This window comes from Emys orbicularis, chromosome 3 (genome assembly GCF_028017835.1).
Source record: "Emys orbicularis isolate rEmyOrb1 chromosome 3, rEmyOrb1.hap1, whole genome shotgun sequence".
Taxonomy (NCBI): Eukaryota; Metazoa; Chordata; order Testudines; family Emydidae; genus Emys; species Emys orbicularis.
Genome location: NC_088685.1, coordinates 141,749,473 through 141,766,627, shown reverse-complemented (window position 1 = coordinate 141,766,627; position 17,155 = coordinate 141,749,473). Strand labels below are relative to the sequence as shown.

The 17,155-nt window shown below is 41.2% G+C and overlaps 1 protein-coding gene across 1 annotated transcript in view; it reads right to left on the bottom strand.

Annotated features, from left to right (window-relative positions):
• Positions 1 to 17,155, bottom strand: part of WDR64 (WD repeat domain 64) — a 145,030-nt gene that overhangs the window by 106,007 nt on the left and 21,868 nt on the right. Inside the window, exons 6-8 of the mRNA XM_065401461.1 lie at positions 5,974 to 6,084; positions 2,911 to 3,125; positions 2,038 to 2,172 (exon numbers count right to left, since the gene is read on the bottom strand). Coding sequence (XP_065257533.1) covers positions 2,038 to 2,172; positions 2,911 to 3,125; positions 5,974 to 6,084 — 461 coding nt within the window. The remainder of the gene's footprint in view (positions 1 to 2,037; positions 2,173 to 2,910; positions 3,126 to 5,973; positions 6,085 to 17,155) is intronic.

Genomic DNA, 17,155 nt, shown 5'->3' with positions numbered 1-17,155 from the left:
ACGTTGCCGACCCCTGCACTACAGGATTAAAAGAATCTGAATGCTTGGTTATGGAGTAAAATAGCAAACAACTCCTTATGTGAGCGCCAAGTAGTTTATTTTAGGATTTTGCCATTTCTTTTTTAATTCTTAAAATGGAGAGTTCTTTTTATATAATCCTTATTTGATTCTTCAAGGAGTGATTCCAACCTTCTCCTACAGCAATGAGGATGGCCTGCAACAGGAAGGCTGGTAACATTCACTCCAGATATGAGTCCAGACCTATCCCACATCCTTGCAACCAGACACCCTCTCTGATCCCTGCCACACATTCCCCTTCTTAGCTTCTTTGTAAAGAAAGAAGACAATCCCTTTCCAGGCATTAGCCACCTAGAAACTGCACAGTTCCGTAAGGATTAGGATAACTAAAAACTACACTGATCACCAAGCTTTCTTCCCAAACCAAACAGCAACAGTGGTTCCATAGTTAATTGGGATAGTCATTTTGTTTGCATCATGTAATTAAATGTTTGAGCCACAATCACTTATACAGAATGTATCAGAGGGGTAGCCGTGTTAGTCTGAATCTGTAAAAAGCAACAGAGGGTCCTGTGGCACCTTTAAGACTAACAGAAGTATTGGGAGCATAAGCTTTCGTGGGTAAGAACCTCACTTCTTCAGACATCTGAAGAAGTGAGGTTCTTACCCACGAAAGCTTATGCTCCCAATACTTCTGTTAGTCTTAAAGGTGCCACAGGACCCTCTGTTGCTTTATACAGAATGGTCATTTAATATATTTCTATTTTTAGGGTTACACGTTTCATTTTAACATTTGTGTATTCTGCAAATGTCTAAATATAATTTCATCTAGCTCCTGTCTGAAGCTCCTTAGGGAAATGTACTTCTTCCAACAACTGGAGACACATGTACAATAAATGTTTAATGCAAAAAAACAAAAACAAAAACCCAAAGGAACCTTTGCATTTAAATGATATATAACACAGTATACAGTGGTGGTGCATGCACTTCCCACTATATTTTTGACACTTTCTCTCTTCCCCTCCTCATCTTTCTTGGGATTGTTTTCAACTTTCTAAAACTCTGAACACCTTCAAATAGCATTTCCAGGCTCTGCTAGTGACCCAGTGAGTGACCTTGGTCGATTTTACTTTCTCTCATCTAAAAAAAAATACACAGAATACCCATTAAACCAGAAGTTATGGGCTTGATGCAGGAATTACTGGGAATATGGCCTGTGTTATGCAATGGGTGACTCTATATGATCATAATTCTCGCTTCTGCCCTTAAAATTCTATCTGACAAAGAGGCTGTGAGCGGAACTAATGTTTAGAGATCCTTGAATGAAAAGCATTATTTATAGTTTCTACTCATGTCAAATTTAGTATTATTTCATTTCTTAATTTTGTCATAACTCACTTTCCCCAAAATCACAGTCTGATATAAATCTAAGTAACAGAGCCAATTTAACCATGGCTTTTATAGCGTCATTAGTGATGTTCTTTAATAAGTTCAATTACATGTTAAACACCACTACCAAAAATATTTAGTCCTTATCTATTTTTCATATATTCATATATGCATTTTCATCATGAGCAAATGAATTCATGTGCAATATATTTGAATTTATGTAGAAAAGTAGGAAAGCAATGTGCATTATTCTTCAAAATAAGTTATTACAGCAGTTCAGATAAAATCATCCAGTTGTTTTGTTTGCTTGGTAAATCTGCCTACTGATGAAAACCCAAAGCAGACAGACCTTGCTAACAAAATTTATTTTTAAAGGTTATGTGAGAGAAAATAACATATGGACAGTCCTTGGCATTTAAAAGTTAATGAGCAAAAACCAATATACTTTTATGAGGGCTCATTCTGTAGAGCTTTGCATGACTAATTCCAATTATGTCTTAGTTTTAATTAGACATCTTTTACAAAAGACATAGCTACTGTAATTGTAGAATTTTGAAATGTACTAATCTCCCATGAGGCTCTTTCAATGAAGAGTTTATGTTCCACTATGACATGCATGGCTCTACTTACAAGTTGTCCTCTAGTCTCTTTAAGTCATCCAGAACGAACGAATGAACACTGTCTAAGGAGCAGGATCCAAAACAATTCAGGGCAGAGATAAACTTAACCTTCACAACCCAGTCATCATGGAGTTTTCGTTTAATACTGGGGAGAAAAAGTAGGTGGTTATTGTATAATATATGTGTGTGTGTGATAATAATAAGGACTTCCAGGTTGTCATTAAAAGTGCAAACAATGAACACTTGCAATTCATAGCAAGAGAGGTGAGATACCTTAGATCAGTGGTGGGCAACCTGTGGCCCGCGGGCGCATGCGGCCTGTCAGGGTAATCCCATTGGCCGGGAACAGCGAACCGTGGCCATTGGGAGCTGCAAGCAGCCGTGCCAATGTAAACTAATTGTATCACGGCCCACCTGTGGATTACCCTGATGGGCTGCGTGCAGCCTGCAGGCCGCAGGTTGCCCACCACTGCCTGAGATCCACCAGCTCCAAAGCCACAGGCATTGAATACTGGACATAATGACATATTTCTTTAATATGGAGACAGAGTAGGGCCTGCGACACACAACTAAATAGTTCTGATTCCATCTAATAGAGGACAATAGTTACACCAGGGTAAAACTGGACTAAAGCAGTGGTGAACTGGGCTCATTGGTTCTTAATCTGTAGCAGCTCTGTGTGCAGATCTCCCATTGAAAACAATGGAGTTGCCGTCACACAACAGCTAGAAAATCAAGCTCATTGTTTTAAAAGCTATTTTCATTCTTATGTTAGGCAAGGTCCATTTTTAAGCACTTTTAGAAGCACAGATCATAGAGAACCAGAGTTTAATTATTTGATGAAAACTGCTAAAGTGATAGTATTTTACTACAAACAACTTACTTCTTGAATTTCCTGGAGTCCAGGATCTGCAATTGTGATTTCTTTTTGGCTTTCGATTGCTTTAGTCCAAAGTCATCGCTGGTCACTGTAAAAAGGTTGACATGACCCCCATCATCTCCCATTAGGATGTCATCCTTAGCTAGCTGATCTCCTAAATTCACCGTACAAACACAGAGCAGACAATGTTCCATTGGTTTGATGATAAAGCAATTATCCTGTGAAATACAGTAAAGAGTTTATTTGATACTGCACATGAGCCCAAAAGCAACTGAGCATAGTCTCTACCATGCTCATCCATTTGTATCAACATCTAATTCTTGTCTCAGGGTTTTCAAAATCTTCCATTCCAGCTGTTTTGTGATACCATAGATTCATGCAGCTGGTAAATCAATGGGAGTTTTGCTATGGACTTCACCGGAGCTTGGATTTCACCCTGAGTATTAAAGATAGTTTGTTGTGTTTGGGTTAGGAAATATTAACAATAAATATAACAGGAGAATTCATCATGCTAAATGGTGTGCCAGTATATTGTGAATTAGGATCTTGTTTGTTTAAAAACTTGTTGTTTCTTTGTGCAGGAAAAATGTGGACTGGTATAGTATTAGAAGTCAAGTGACAGGGACCAACAGAAGTGGGAGACATGCTGGCAGCCTGTTAGACTTGGGGCAGGTTCTGTAGTGGGATTTTGAATCATCTGGATTCTACTGTTCATTGACTTTATTGCCTCACTTCCTTTTGTATTCAATAGAATATGTACTTGCTATGCCTACCGTCTGTGAGTGTGAGAGAGCAAAATGCAGCTGGCTTCCATTCAGAGCTATGTTGTTAAAACAATACAACACTTAGGACATAACTGACTATTGTGGGTTTGTTCACATCATAGGACTTGAGAACTGATACTTTTGAGATAATTTCTTATACCTTTTTGAAGGCAATTTCTTGATTTGACACCCATACTCAAGATGTGTAGGACTTTAATAGTTCATTCCATGGTTTTGTCACTATAGAAAGGTCTTGTAGATATTGACCAAGGTAATTTGCATCATAGAATTATAGAATATTAGGGTTGGAGGAGACCTCAGGAGGTCATCTAGTCCAATCCCCTGCTCAAAGCAGGACCAACACCAACTAAGTACATATCTGAGTTCTGATACATTAGTTGGTGCATTCAATTCTCGAACTTCTTTTACTTTCTCAGAGCTAGGACTCATTCCATCTTTGTTTATTCTCTGTCCCAAAAACTTGATTTGGGGTAGGCAGAAAACACACTTTTCGTTATTTAGCTTCAGTCTGAACTGACTGATTAGGTTAGAACTTTGTTGAGGGCTCTGTTGTGTTCTTCCATCGAAGACCCATATATCAAAATATTGTTCATTACAACTACAGATTTTTCCAAAGACACATGGGAGAACTGTAAAGGAACACAAATGGAGTTGTAGTTTTCATAAACAATAATGAAAGCTGTTAGTGTGTGATCCTTTGATAACATACATTCTGAATGCAAAGCTTTTGTCTTTGTAGGTTGTTTCTGTGATGAACTGGCCCATGCAGTTCAGAATACCTCCAGAGCTAGTCAGAGCTGTGTCAGGTGACTTCAGCTCTAGGAGAGGTTGAAGATGATTGTAAGTCCCTTCTGAGATGACTGTGATGTCTGCTCCTGAGTCAATTTTAAAATCTATAAGCTTTCCATGAATATTCAGTTTCACTCTCCAGGCAGGCTTTGTGTCATCACATGTGATAGATCCATAAACAATGGCTCTTAATTGTCTGTTATATAAGTCAACTCCCTGACTGCTCTGATGAAGCAAACTGCAAAATGACCATATTTTGTCCATTTATTACACCTTGCACCTCCAGTGAAACATACATTTGTTGGGCTATGAATTTTTCCACATCTTGTGCAAGCAGACTGAAAGGCTTTGGAGTTTGACTGGAATTTTACCCTCTTAGGCTGGGAGTTTCTGGTTTTTCAAGTTGCTCCTGCCTTTTGTTCTGCTGTTTGACCAGTTCAGACTGCTTTGCTATCTGTACAACTGTGGATAGGGTTTGGTCTGTTTTTAATGGTAGCTGCTGTTAAAGATTTTTATCTTTTAGCCCAATAACCAGCCTGTTTCTGATATTTTCATGTTTTGCAAATCCAAGATCACAGTTGTCAGCCAATGGATACAGAACATTTATAAAACATTCAACACAGCTCCCTGGTTCTTGGATTCTCTGGTGAAAACATGCTCTTTCATAAACCACATTTCTCTGAGGTATAAAGTGTCCATCAAACATATCCAGAACTCTTTCATAGTCATCTTTGTGATGGTCTTCAATAAAGTCAAAGGATTTAAAGAAATACTCCTCCTGCTTCCCCATAGCATAAATTAAAGAAGATGCCTGAAACTTCCAGTTTCCTATGGAGCTTTGTAGCAATTCAAAATCTTGCAAAATACTGCTTTCTGTGTATCCATTGTGAAGGTTTGTCAAAGCTGAAGCTCTCTGGGGGCACTGAAGAGTGGCATGTTGATGAGATCCTGCAGCCTTTATTGCTTTTTCTTTCTGTTTGCAACTTTTGTTGCTCTTCCTTCTGTCTTCAATCTTTGTTGTTCCTTCCTTTTTTTTTTTTTGCAACCTTTGTTGCTGTTTTCCTTCTGTTTCTTGTTCTCTCCTAGCACTAATCACACTGCTGAATCATATCACGTACTTCTTGTACATAGTAAGTTGCAGGGCTGCAACTAGCAGGTAAGGTAATGAGGAAGAGGATGGGTAGTGGGGAGGCTGATAGGAGTTGTAGTCCCCTGCTTAATAGATCCATCACACTATCGAGCTACTCCAAAAGAAGGCTGCATTAAACTTCTTTTGAAGACTTGTACACTAGTCCTGAAGCCTCAAACATTTCACTTGTTGCAGAGGGAAGGCCATTTTATTTATTTATTTACTAACTCTTCTGCAGGAACTCATTGTCACTCAATAGAATTCACCGTACCAGACAGTTGGAACAGGGCTATATGATGTGAACACAAAGGATTCTTGAGTGTGTTAGGTTTTCTTTAACCTTTGCATGATCCAAAACAATACCTGGCAGCTGCCTTGTGATTTATAATCCCAGACGACAACAGTCCTTTCAGTTACAGCAACAATCCGTTTGAGCTGAGTAAGATAATCACATCCAGTAACCCAGGAACTATCCTGATGAAAGAAAAGGGATGGTTGAAAGATTTAGTCCACGAGTAGGGCTCCTAAGTGCTAGGATAATACAAATAATCATAGGATATGGACCTTTTATTTTAAGTTTCTTGTACATCTGATTTCATGAAAGTGAAGAATTTACAACTTATACATTTGTTAGAACCAGAGTCAGTAGACACTGTGTAATGTAGTTTTGCCAATGCACTTCTGTTTGACCTATTGTTACATTTCTGGGCTAGAAATTGTAGATTGTGCCGTGGCTTGGTGATGAGAGCCAGTGACCATTATGGACTAGGTTAATAGGATCAAATTTGTTTTTATCTGGGGGCAAATCCAGCCTCCCCTTTTGGCGCTGCAGAGGTCCCACTGGTGGTGGAACCAGTGCAATTCTATTTTGCAGTAGGAGAGGAAAGATGGGGGTGTGCACCCCTTAAGTGTTGTGGATCCTAGATATGCAGGGACTCCTTGCATAATAGCACAGAGGGTGCCAGTAAGGGTGATCTATGGGCATGTGAGGCCACACAACGGGGCCACATTACAAGGGCAAAGGGCTACTTTGAAAACTGAGCTAAAGTAGTTTTAATGGAACACTTCCAGAGCTGTCCCACAGGCTCGGGTGGGAGATGCCCACCTCAGGCTGAATACTTAGGGTAGGTGCTGGGCTGTGAATGTGAGCCTTAATGTAGGATTTGAACTTAGGTTTCTGGAGGTAAAAGGATAGGTCACTAATCCTTCAACCCACTATGCAACCTTGACCTCTACATGCCCCAAATTCACATATTATCAGGGTTAAATCATCCCATTCTGTCTACAGGCAGGATCTCGGATGAGTGATAGAAATGAAGAACTTTCATTGCTACAGAGCAGAAATATAAGTCTGCTGAGTTCTAAATTCCTGTTAGTGCATTAGGAGAGATCCATCCACCTGTTTAAGCAAATGAGATTCCCAAAGGAAGTGTCAGTTTGGCCCAAGAAGAGGAGCCACTGTTAGCTCAAAGTACCATAAATTTCTGTTGTACTAGCATGGCTTTTAGTGTATAAAAGATGTTTCACCTCTTGCATGAAATATATATAAATATACAAAAGCCTCTTTATATGTGAATCCTGTAGCTAGACGGATATACAGTATATCTTTCCATCTCCATCAACACGTCAAGCAAGACTACTATTGTATAGGTCCCAGTGCAAACAACAACACTTGAAAAACATCAGGTCAGATTCTTGGCTGATGTTATTCAGGATAGTTCCCACTGGCTTTAAAGGGTGCTCTGCTGATTTATGCTAGCTGAGAACCTGGCCTATAACATGGATTTGGGACAACCTCTAGAAAATGTTAATTGCATTGGAAGTGTTTGATAGGCAGTTGCTGGTACTGCTGGGACTTATGTTTCTGAGGAAACTGTCCCTACCCAGGAAGTGACTCTAGGAAGAAGATGCATACGATCAGCACCAAGAGTGCTGTGAGAGCTGCTGCTTCTGATTCAACCTTCAGACTTTGTGGATGGGGAATATTTTTCCTTCAACCTGCCTAGCAAATATCATCTCTCTCTCTCCCCTCTGTGTGTGTGTGTGTATGCATTTCTGAGCGTTACTGATGGTGTACTCTACTGTAGGTAGCTGGGAAATGTTGGTGTTTCACAGGTTTTAATTATTGTTTGATAATTTTCACAGAAGGTCTTGTTACCCAAGAATAGTGTGTATATGTGGGGTCATTGTAGGCATTTGTAATAAATAATAACAGCTCATATACAGCTCTTTTCATCAGCAGATATCAAAGTACTTTACCAAGGAGATATCATCCCCATTTTACAGATGAGGAAACTGAAGCAGCGGGAGGAGAAGTGACTTGCCCAAGGTCACCCAGCAGACCAGTGGCAGAGCTGGGAATTGAACTCAGAGCTCCTGCATCTTGGTCTAGTGCCCTAGATTGCTAATATGTTAACAGGTAAGGAAAGGGTCTACTTTATGTTTAGGTTTGTTATTCAATATTTATAGTACTGGGGCTGGACTGCTGCGACAAGATAAAGGGTTAACAGGCTGTCAGATGCCTGCTCAAGGCAGAGTATAAAAGGAAGGGAAAGCTGAATCAAAGAAGAACTAAGAAGAAAGTTCCCCTCATGACTGGTTAGAGTAGGGAAAGCCTCTGGAAATTATTGATCAATATTTTTCAGTTGATTTCTTTTCATGTTGCAATTGTTGTGTGGGCAATAAAAAAAGTCCCAAAGAAAGGGCCTTAAGAGACTAATGCCTGAAGCTTTATTTCCCTTCCCTGGCTAGTGAAAATGCTGACTAGCTTACAGTTGCATTTTAGCATGCCTAGGAAAAGTAAAAGAAAGAACATTCTATATAACTACAGGCTTGTCTACACCTAAAACGCTGCAGAGGTGCACCTGTGTTGCTGTTGCACATAAGTTAAGACACTACCTGTGCATACAGGAGGGGATTCTCCAGTTGGTGTCGGTAATCCACCTCTCTGAGAGGCGGTAGTTAGGTCGACAGGAGAATTCTCATGATTTGAATAGCTCCAACTAGGCATTACTGGATTACTTCTAGTCAATTCTCTCCCTCCTGTGAGAAATTCTGTTCATTTACACCCATGGGCAGTGTGTATAAGAGGGTTGGGGAGGCTTAGCATCCCCCCAAAACAGTGGCCCTGCAAGGGGAAAAATTCTGTATGCGGCCCTGGCTCATCTCCCTTTGGAGGTGTGCCGGCCTACCGCCTTTGGAGCACTGCCACCAGAAGCTCCTTAGAAATGTAGGGGGCCACCGGCACCAGTGCTGTGACCCTGCACACGCTCCACCTGTGCTCTGCCCTGAGGCCCCACTCCTGCTCGGCCTCTTCACCCCAGTGGCAGAAAGGAGTGAGCAGTGGATGGGACAGGGCCTTGGGGGAAGAGGAAGAGCGGGGGTGGGAAGAGGCAGAGTGAGGGTGGGACCTCAGGGGGAAGGGCCATGGTCCAGCCACTGCTGGCCCCCCTTTCTAGGGAGCTTCCAGCACTTGCGTAAGCCTCCTCAAACAAAAGAGTCGAGTGCCAACTACATTTACATCCTCTTGGGACACTCAATCTCTAGGTGATTGGACCTTCCTAACTCAGTCAGGGGATGGACCTTCCTAATTCAATCAGCGGAGGAGAAACCTGGTGTTTCAGAAGATAAATTACCACATTCCACTGCCCGGTGGAAGGAGAATTCTTATAATACTAAAGACAAAAGAGGTGGAAACAAATGTTTTCTCCTCCATGTACACATCCTTGCTGGGGTGGAATTTTCAAAAGCATATAAGTGACTTAGGTGCACAAGCTCCAAAATTAATGGAATGTGTGCTCCTAAATCACTTAAATTAGAATGGTAAGAATTTTTGGCAGTCAGAAGTCATCACCTCCTGTAGCTAAAATATTTTATATACCACTGAAACTCTCTCCCTGCCTCCCCTTTTTATGAAAAAACTATAACATCTTTGGTGACACAAAAAGATAAAAAAACAGGTACAAATGTCTATACCACTGGCTCAAAAATGGATATTTAGACTGACACAAAGTGTGGAGGTTATTTTTTCCAGAGCATGAAGTTTTAGTTTTAACAGATATTACTCACTCCAGTACCCAAGAGAAAAATATTTTTAGCTCTGGTTCCCACTCTATAGTGCATTCATATGGATTTCAGACTCCTTTCCACCTGCTGATGTCAGGTAGCTCATAATACAATTTTGTATTTGTTTTACAATCACAAGCAGCTGGGGCGTGCACCTTATGTAGAGTAAGAATGAGAAATAAAATAAATTATGAGTGATTTGTATTCAGTGGAGTTGAAATAGGAATTGTTAGTATCCTCTTAGATCTATGTATTCATTTTTACTTCCGACTGAATGTAATCTTGGCTGTCTTTAACATTCAGAGTTAGACCATTTATTAAGAAAAAAGAGAGGTGATGTTGTATGGGAATGTATTAGACTTTTCTGTGGATTTTTGTGTTTTTATGTAATGTGGAGGTTTTCTTTACAAAGCATATAATCTATGCATCCTTTGTCTGCTGGTAAGAGCAAGAGCCAGAGGTTATGAATGCCTTCACTTTTGTTAAATCACTGCTCACTTTATGTTGGAATTCAGAAATTTAAAAAGTATTTGGTAAATCAGAGGAGATATAATTCTCTTCCCACATATTTTGTGCAATTTAAAAGGAAATTATCGCTATGTTACTCAGACTTGCACATAGGAACTTCAAAAAGATGATACTGCTTTGCATTTTTTATTTGCAGATCTCAGTTCCTTACAAAGGTGAGTATCATTAACATAACACCATTTTACAGATGGCTGGTATAGGCGCAGAGAGCTTATATGATTTTCCCAAGTTCACACAGCAAGTAGCAGAGCTGGAGATAGAACACAGGTCTTCTAATTCCTCCTCCACTGCCCTGCTGCCTGACAAGGCAGATAAAACTCACTGCTTGAGTGTTGCTTAGAAAAGACCTTAAAAACCAAAGTGCTGTCTGTCTGTGTAGACACTAAGGATATATCTACACCATAATAAAAAACACGGCACCAATTCTCAGAATCTGGATCAGCTGACTCAAGCTTGCACTCTGGGGCTATAAAAGTGCAGTGTAGACATTTGAGCTTGGACTGGAGCCCAGGCTCTGAGATCCAACCCCCCTTACAGAGTCTCAGAGCCCTGGCTCCAGCCCGAGTGCAAACATCTAAACTGCAATTTTATAGCCCAAGTACCCAAGGCCTGCAAGCTCAAGTCAGCTGACCTGGACCAGTCACATCTATGTCATGCCGTGGGTCTTTTATTGAGTATAGACATACCCTAAGCTTCCAGGGCAATATGGGCAGCGAGAGGGTTATGCCCAACAAGCAGCAGCTTGTATCCGTATATGTCATTATAAATAAAAGATGGGATAGAAATGACAGTGACAAACAGATATTCTTTCCTGACCAGACCTTTCAATCAAACATATCCAGCCCTCTTTTTTGTTGCATATGGAGGTACCCAGCCTCACCATTGCAAAAGGTTGAAAAGCATGTGCTAGATCTGAACAAGGATCAAGTAATCTGATTGCAAAGGAAGTGCAATCAGACAAGAAGCAGAGGATGGTGCTCCTGCACTTGGAAGGCAAGAAGAGTTTTCCCTTATAAAATGATTTGTCACCCTGGATTATGCCAGCATCTGCTAGACGTTTCAAATGCATTCCGAATCTAAGAAGAGTAAACTACTGCAAAGTTGTGTGTCTGCTTCTCAGAGGCAAAAAAGGCAAAGCATCAGTTTCAGATTTCATTGACTGCTTGAAAAATTTATCCAGGGCCTTTGTCTTTGTCTAAAAGAAAGGCTGACTGAGCTACTGCTGTTGGCTGCAGCTCCTGCCTTAAACTGAGGCAAGTCAGTGGCAGCCAGTTATGGTAGGGAGCTCAGCTAAGCTAAAGCCATGGAGGAAGTCTAATGATCTGATTCTACAGAGGCCAGTTTGAGAAGGATGAGAATTGGGAAGATGCTAGAGGAAGGGACTCTCTTGTGATAACGGCCAACCACCAATTCATTGGATATTTCAAGCATTGTGCAAGTTGTGCAGGTCGTATCAAGGGAACAAATCTTTTTGTCCCTGGAGTATGTCAGAAGGTAGCCATGGTTTCAGCCAGGACAGTGGTTATTTTTGCAGAATTGTCTGTAACACACCACACCTAAGGCCACAAAGCATGATTATGTAATAGGCAGATACAGGGTCCATGGTTAATAACTAGACCAAAACTGACAGATGTGACAGCTGGGATCAAGTGCTTTTTGCTCAAGAACAGAAGAAACAACTGGCCCATAAACTTGGGGTTACATAAATTAGCTGGGACCCCAATTGTACTGACTTACAAAAGCAGGTCAGTGTTGTTGTAGCCGTGTTGGTCCCACTATGTTAGAGAGACAAGATGGAGGAGATAATATTTGTTATTGGACCAACTTCTGTTGGTGAGAGGCAAGTTTTTGAACTTACACAGAACTCTGCTTGTCTGTCTCACCAACAGAAGTTGGTCCAATAAAAGATATTACCTCACCCACCTTGTATCTCTAAGAGCAGGGCAGCCACATGTGAGTCTCTGGTTTGCTCTTTAGAGTTTAGGGTTGAAACCTATGCTGAGAGGGCATTTAGAGGTTCTGCATAATTATGTAGGTGGAAAGAATCAAAGGATTAAGCTGAGAAGTACAGAATAGCTGAGTGTATAATCAGGGCTGGCTCCGGGGTTTTGGCCGCCCCAAGCAGCCAAACAAACAAATAAATAAAAAGCCGTGATTGCGATCTGCGGCGGCAATTTGGCAGGAGGTCCTTCGCTCCGAGCAGGAGTGAGGGTCCATTCGCCGAATTGCCGCCGAACAGCTGGACGTGCTGTCCCTCTCCGGAGTGGCCGCCCCAAGCACCTGCTTGGTAAGCTGGTGCCTGGAGCCAGCCCTGTGTATAATGGAGAGGCATGTTGAGTGGTGGTGCAGCTAATGCTTTATGAGCAACACCATACATAGGAGGCAATATTTCCCATGGACAGTACTCTGCTTCTAGTAATTGGGTAGTGGTACAGTTACTCTAGAAGAGGTGCATGAACCTTGGGTGATATACTGCCTTCTGTTTACTTCTATCTGAGGGGTCAGACCCTCTTGATTTGGGAAGTTGGAATGTAGTCCTACCATCAGGTGTAAACTCAGTGTATTGTTTGCTTCACTGTTGGAAAGAACAGGGGACCATTTTAATGAAGCAAAACAACCCTGTCATTTCCGAAAGGGAGACCACTACAATTTTGCAAGGCAAAAATCTATGCTTTGTGGAGTCAGGTGGTGGACAAGCAGTTAAAATAATTGCAAGGGAAGAGAATCATCTCCAGTGCTATTCAGTAAGGGAAAGTAATGGTATGTGCAGCTATGGTGTGGGTGCATGTGGGGGAGGGTGACAGATTTGGATTAAATAGAAACTATCACATTCAGCTCCTGCACACTCAAAATCCAGACCACAAATAAAAGAATTTCATGTTTTTTCTTGAAGATTTTCTTCCCCAAGTATAGAGGTAGCATGTTCTGAGGTTGCCCTCTCTCTCTATGGTTTTTAGAAGGCACCTACCACTTTCGCATCTAACTCTGAAGGCAGAGGAGAGTTGACATTACAGAACAAGAGAGCAGTATTAGATTCACTTTTTTCTAGGTCTCAGTAGTGATCATGGTGGGGAGAGAGGAAAATGGTTTATGCAAAGGCAGTGGATAGAGAAGACAGTTTAAACCCAATCTGATTAGATAGCTTTCTTCCCTCCTTCACTGCTATTTGTTTTAAAGCAGAGAAAAGATAAGTGAAAGTTATATAGCTTGTTAATTCCTACTTAAAACATAATACTTACAACTAAACAGTATATGTGCAAAACCCTATGGAGTTCCAGAAATCTGAAGAGTTGCACTACATATACACTGTTGGAAGCCAATTCTATTGCAACATTGCCTTAAAGTTTGTAAATAGATCATTTAAAACAAATATCTTACTACTATAAAATAAATAAGTTAGAAAGCCAGAAAAAATAATATCTATCATTAAAAAAAAATCTTCCAGAAACAGGAATTGGAAGTCTTGTTCTAAAAATCTTACAGCTGAATTCTGCTCCAATTTAAACCTGTGAAGACCTATGGTCAGTAGAGTTATTTCAGACTTACACTGGCACAAATAAGCAGAATTTAGAACTTGTACTGTCAGAAAATCTGGAAATACTCATTTAAACTACCAACACCTGCCACATTGAATTTAGGAGTAGTTAGACTTTCAAACTGCATCCTGAGTATTGACTTAAACTGTGTGAATTTTCCAACACTTAACATTTTATTCTCCCCACTAGAGTAAGGAAGGAAAAGTTTAGCTCCATTTTGATTAGACTATTCCAATCTCTCAGTGTAACTCTCTCAATTTTTTCCTCCTCCCTAAGATGCAGAACCACCAACTAGCCGCGGAATATAGGTTTCAGCACTAAACTCTAACCAGCAAACTAGATACTCTCAAAATAGAACTTGGCAGCAGTTAGTCCCTAGGCAAATGCTATAAGGAATATGCATCCATGCGTTGCTATGTAGACTTACCTTAATGCTCTGCAGCACCTCAGTGAAACCCTTCTGAGTCAGAATGGCTATGACTATTAATCCCCTCAAGGATTAGCAGTGAAACAGGACCCAGTTATGAGGCCCCAGGATCCTTTCCCCCCAGTTAGGCAGAGAACAAAACTATTTGCAACCAGACTTAAGTCGCTGTAATTATACAGTACAGAGGAAGGCCTGCAAGGAGTCGATACTAAGTAATACAGGGAGGGCTTTGTTGAATACAGTACAATATGGGCAACAGTCCAGCCATTTTATTATATAAGCCAAGATGTTTATCAGAGGACTGAGCATTACTTAGATGGCATTTTCACTAACAAGGAGAAAGACACTTGCACAGATGATAAATTTGAGAGCCTTTTAAAAGCAATAGGTTTGAAGGTTAAGTGTGTGTGTGTGTATGTGTGTGTGATGGTATTTTTGAAGGGTTGAGGGAATATGAAAGTTCAGGACACAGAGTAATACATAGGCCATATCCTTCACAAGAGGAAGAGGATTTGGAATTAATAGTCTTGTTTGAGCGAGCAAGCAAGCAAACACACACACATGAGTATAAATTTATCCTTTAGTAAAAAATTGTTATACTAAAAGCTCATCATGATTATTCCTAATGAACTATAATGATCTTATTGATGTAGCACCTGACATTCCTGAAGACTCCAATGAGTGTCACAAGAACTAGTTTATATCTAATCATACATTCACACAAAACAGCCTGTGTACATCTCCAACAATCATTTAATGGTCCACTGCAATGCAACCAGTTCTCGGTGGAAGGAAGAAGGCAGATAGGGAGAAAACTGGTGTACAGTCCCCACTACAACAGAGGGGAATTTTGACCAAGGACACCAACCAAGACATAGTTTCTTCTATAAGATTATCCTGTTTTGAAGAGATAAGCCATTACTGACTGACAGACTAAAAAAAAAAGTATCGGAAAAATTCAGTCATAACACACACCACCTGCTATTTGTGTATATACCAGCAGATTGCAAGATTGCAAGATAACAAAACAATCTGAACTCCAAATATGTCCCTTATTGCCTTAAAATGTTATTTATATGCAGATTTATTTTTGCATAATGCAACAGCAAAAAATGGATACAAAGATGTTTGCTGCATCAGTTTATTAAAAATTGTCAGTCATGAAGAAATTCAGCATGGAGAAATGCACAGGAACAAGTGGGCACTGGAAAGAGCAGTGAAAGAACAATTTTTCTTTTTCTTTTTTTAATACATATGAGTTGAGGATTCACATTTTAAAAGGGTCTTTGCCAAATTCATCTTTCATAACTCCACTGAAATTACACCGGGGATCATGAATATTAAGGCCAGAAGGTACCATTATACTGTAGGTGGAAAGCCAGAGAGAGAGAGAGAGAGATGGGTTCCTTCCATGAAATAGCCACGGCCAACCTCATGGAGGTATATGCAAGAACAAAAAAGCATCAGCACTGCCAATAAGGATAAACAGGAACATACAGTGCTGTACACTTTGAAAGGTGATAAGATCCAAAATGAAAGCCCCTGACACAGTGGCGGATTAATAATTTTGCCGCCCCTAGGCCGGGAAATAATTGCCGCCCTGGCCCCGCCCCGACTCCGCCCTTTCCCCGCCCCCATTCCAACCCCCTCCCCAAAGTCCCCGCCCCAACTCCGCCCCCTCTCTTCCCCTATTGGATCCCTTCCCCAGATCCCCGCCCCCAGCCCCGCCTCTTCCCCCAGCGCGTGGCGTTCCCCCTCTTCCCCCCTCCCTCCCTGCCCCGCAAAACAGCTGTTTCGCGGCGCAAGCGCTGGGAGGGGAGAGAAAAAGGACGCGGCGGCATGCTTGCCGAGGAGGCGGAGGTTGAGCTGGAGCAGGGGGGCGGTGCGCGGAGGGGAGCTTCCGCCCCTGCAAATTTGCCGCCCTAGGCCTAGGCCTTGTCGGCCTAGGCAATAATACGGCGCTGCCCTGACACATGAAACATAACACAGCCAACATAAGTCCTAGTAAAAGGCCTAGGATTTGTGAGTGCTCAGAAACTAGCAGTACCAAGCCCTGAAGAAGGCTTCAGCATGTTAACAGATTAGCCTTACATACTGACAAGTGTCATGCAGGTAAACCTCTTGGCAGCAGAGATAATCTATAGCTATGTGGCAGGAATCTGTGGAATTCCTGCGGAACTGTTAAAAAGCGTTGGACCAGCTATTCTTTTGTGGCTGTAGATCCTGTTCAATATTATGGGGGGAGAACAGAGTCAATCCTGTCCGACTGGCAAAAAAGGCATTATTTTACTGCTCTGGAAATGTAAAGACAGCAAACAAGAGTGTGGCATTACTCTATCTGTCCCAGAGAACGTTTTTTGCTTTGGTTTTGTTGGCCCAGGTTGTTGATATCTTAAGGACCAAGAGAAGACCACAACAAACTGTCTTCACTCCCAGTCATACCATGACAGAGCAAATCTTCACAACTCTTCATCAGCTTCACTGTTAAAAATCTGTGCCTTGTTTCTAATTTCAATTTGTCTGGCTTCAGCTTCCAGCCATTCTTCTTGTTATGCCTTTCTCTGCTAGATTAGAGGCCTTTAGTAACCAGTATTTTCTCCCAGGGAGGTACATATACACTGTAATCAAATCACCTCTCAATCTTCATTTTGGGAAGCTAAACATATTTATTTCTTTTGGTCTTTCACTATAAGGCATTTTCTCTAATCCTCAAATAATTTGTGGCTCTTTTCTGCGCCCTCTTCAATTTTTCAACATCTTTTTAAAAATATGAACACCAGAACGGCATGCAGTATTCTAGTACTGGTCTTACCAACACTGTATACAGAAATAAATTCATCTCCCTACTCCTACTCCCCGCCCCTCCCGTTCACACATCTAAGGATCACATTGGCCCTTTTTGTCACAGCATCGCACTGGGAGCTCATGATCCGTTGCTTGTTCACTATGACCCCTAACTCCTTTTCAGAGTCGCTGCTTCCCAGGATGC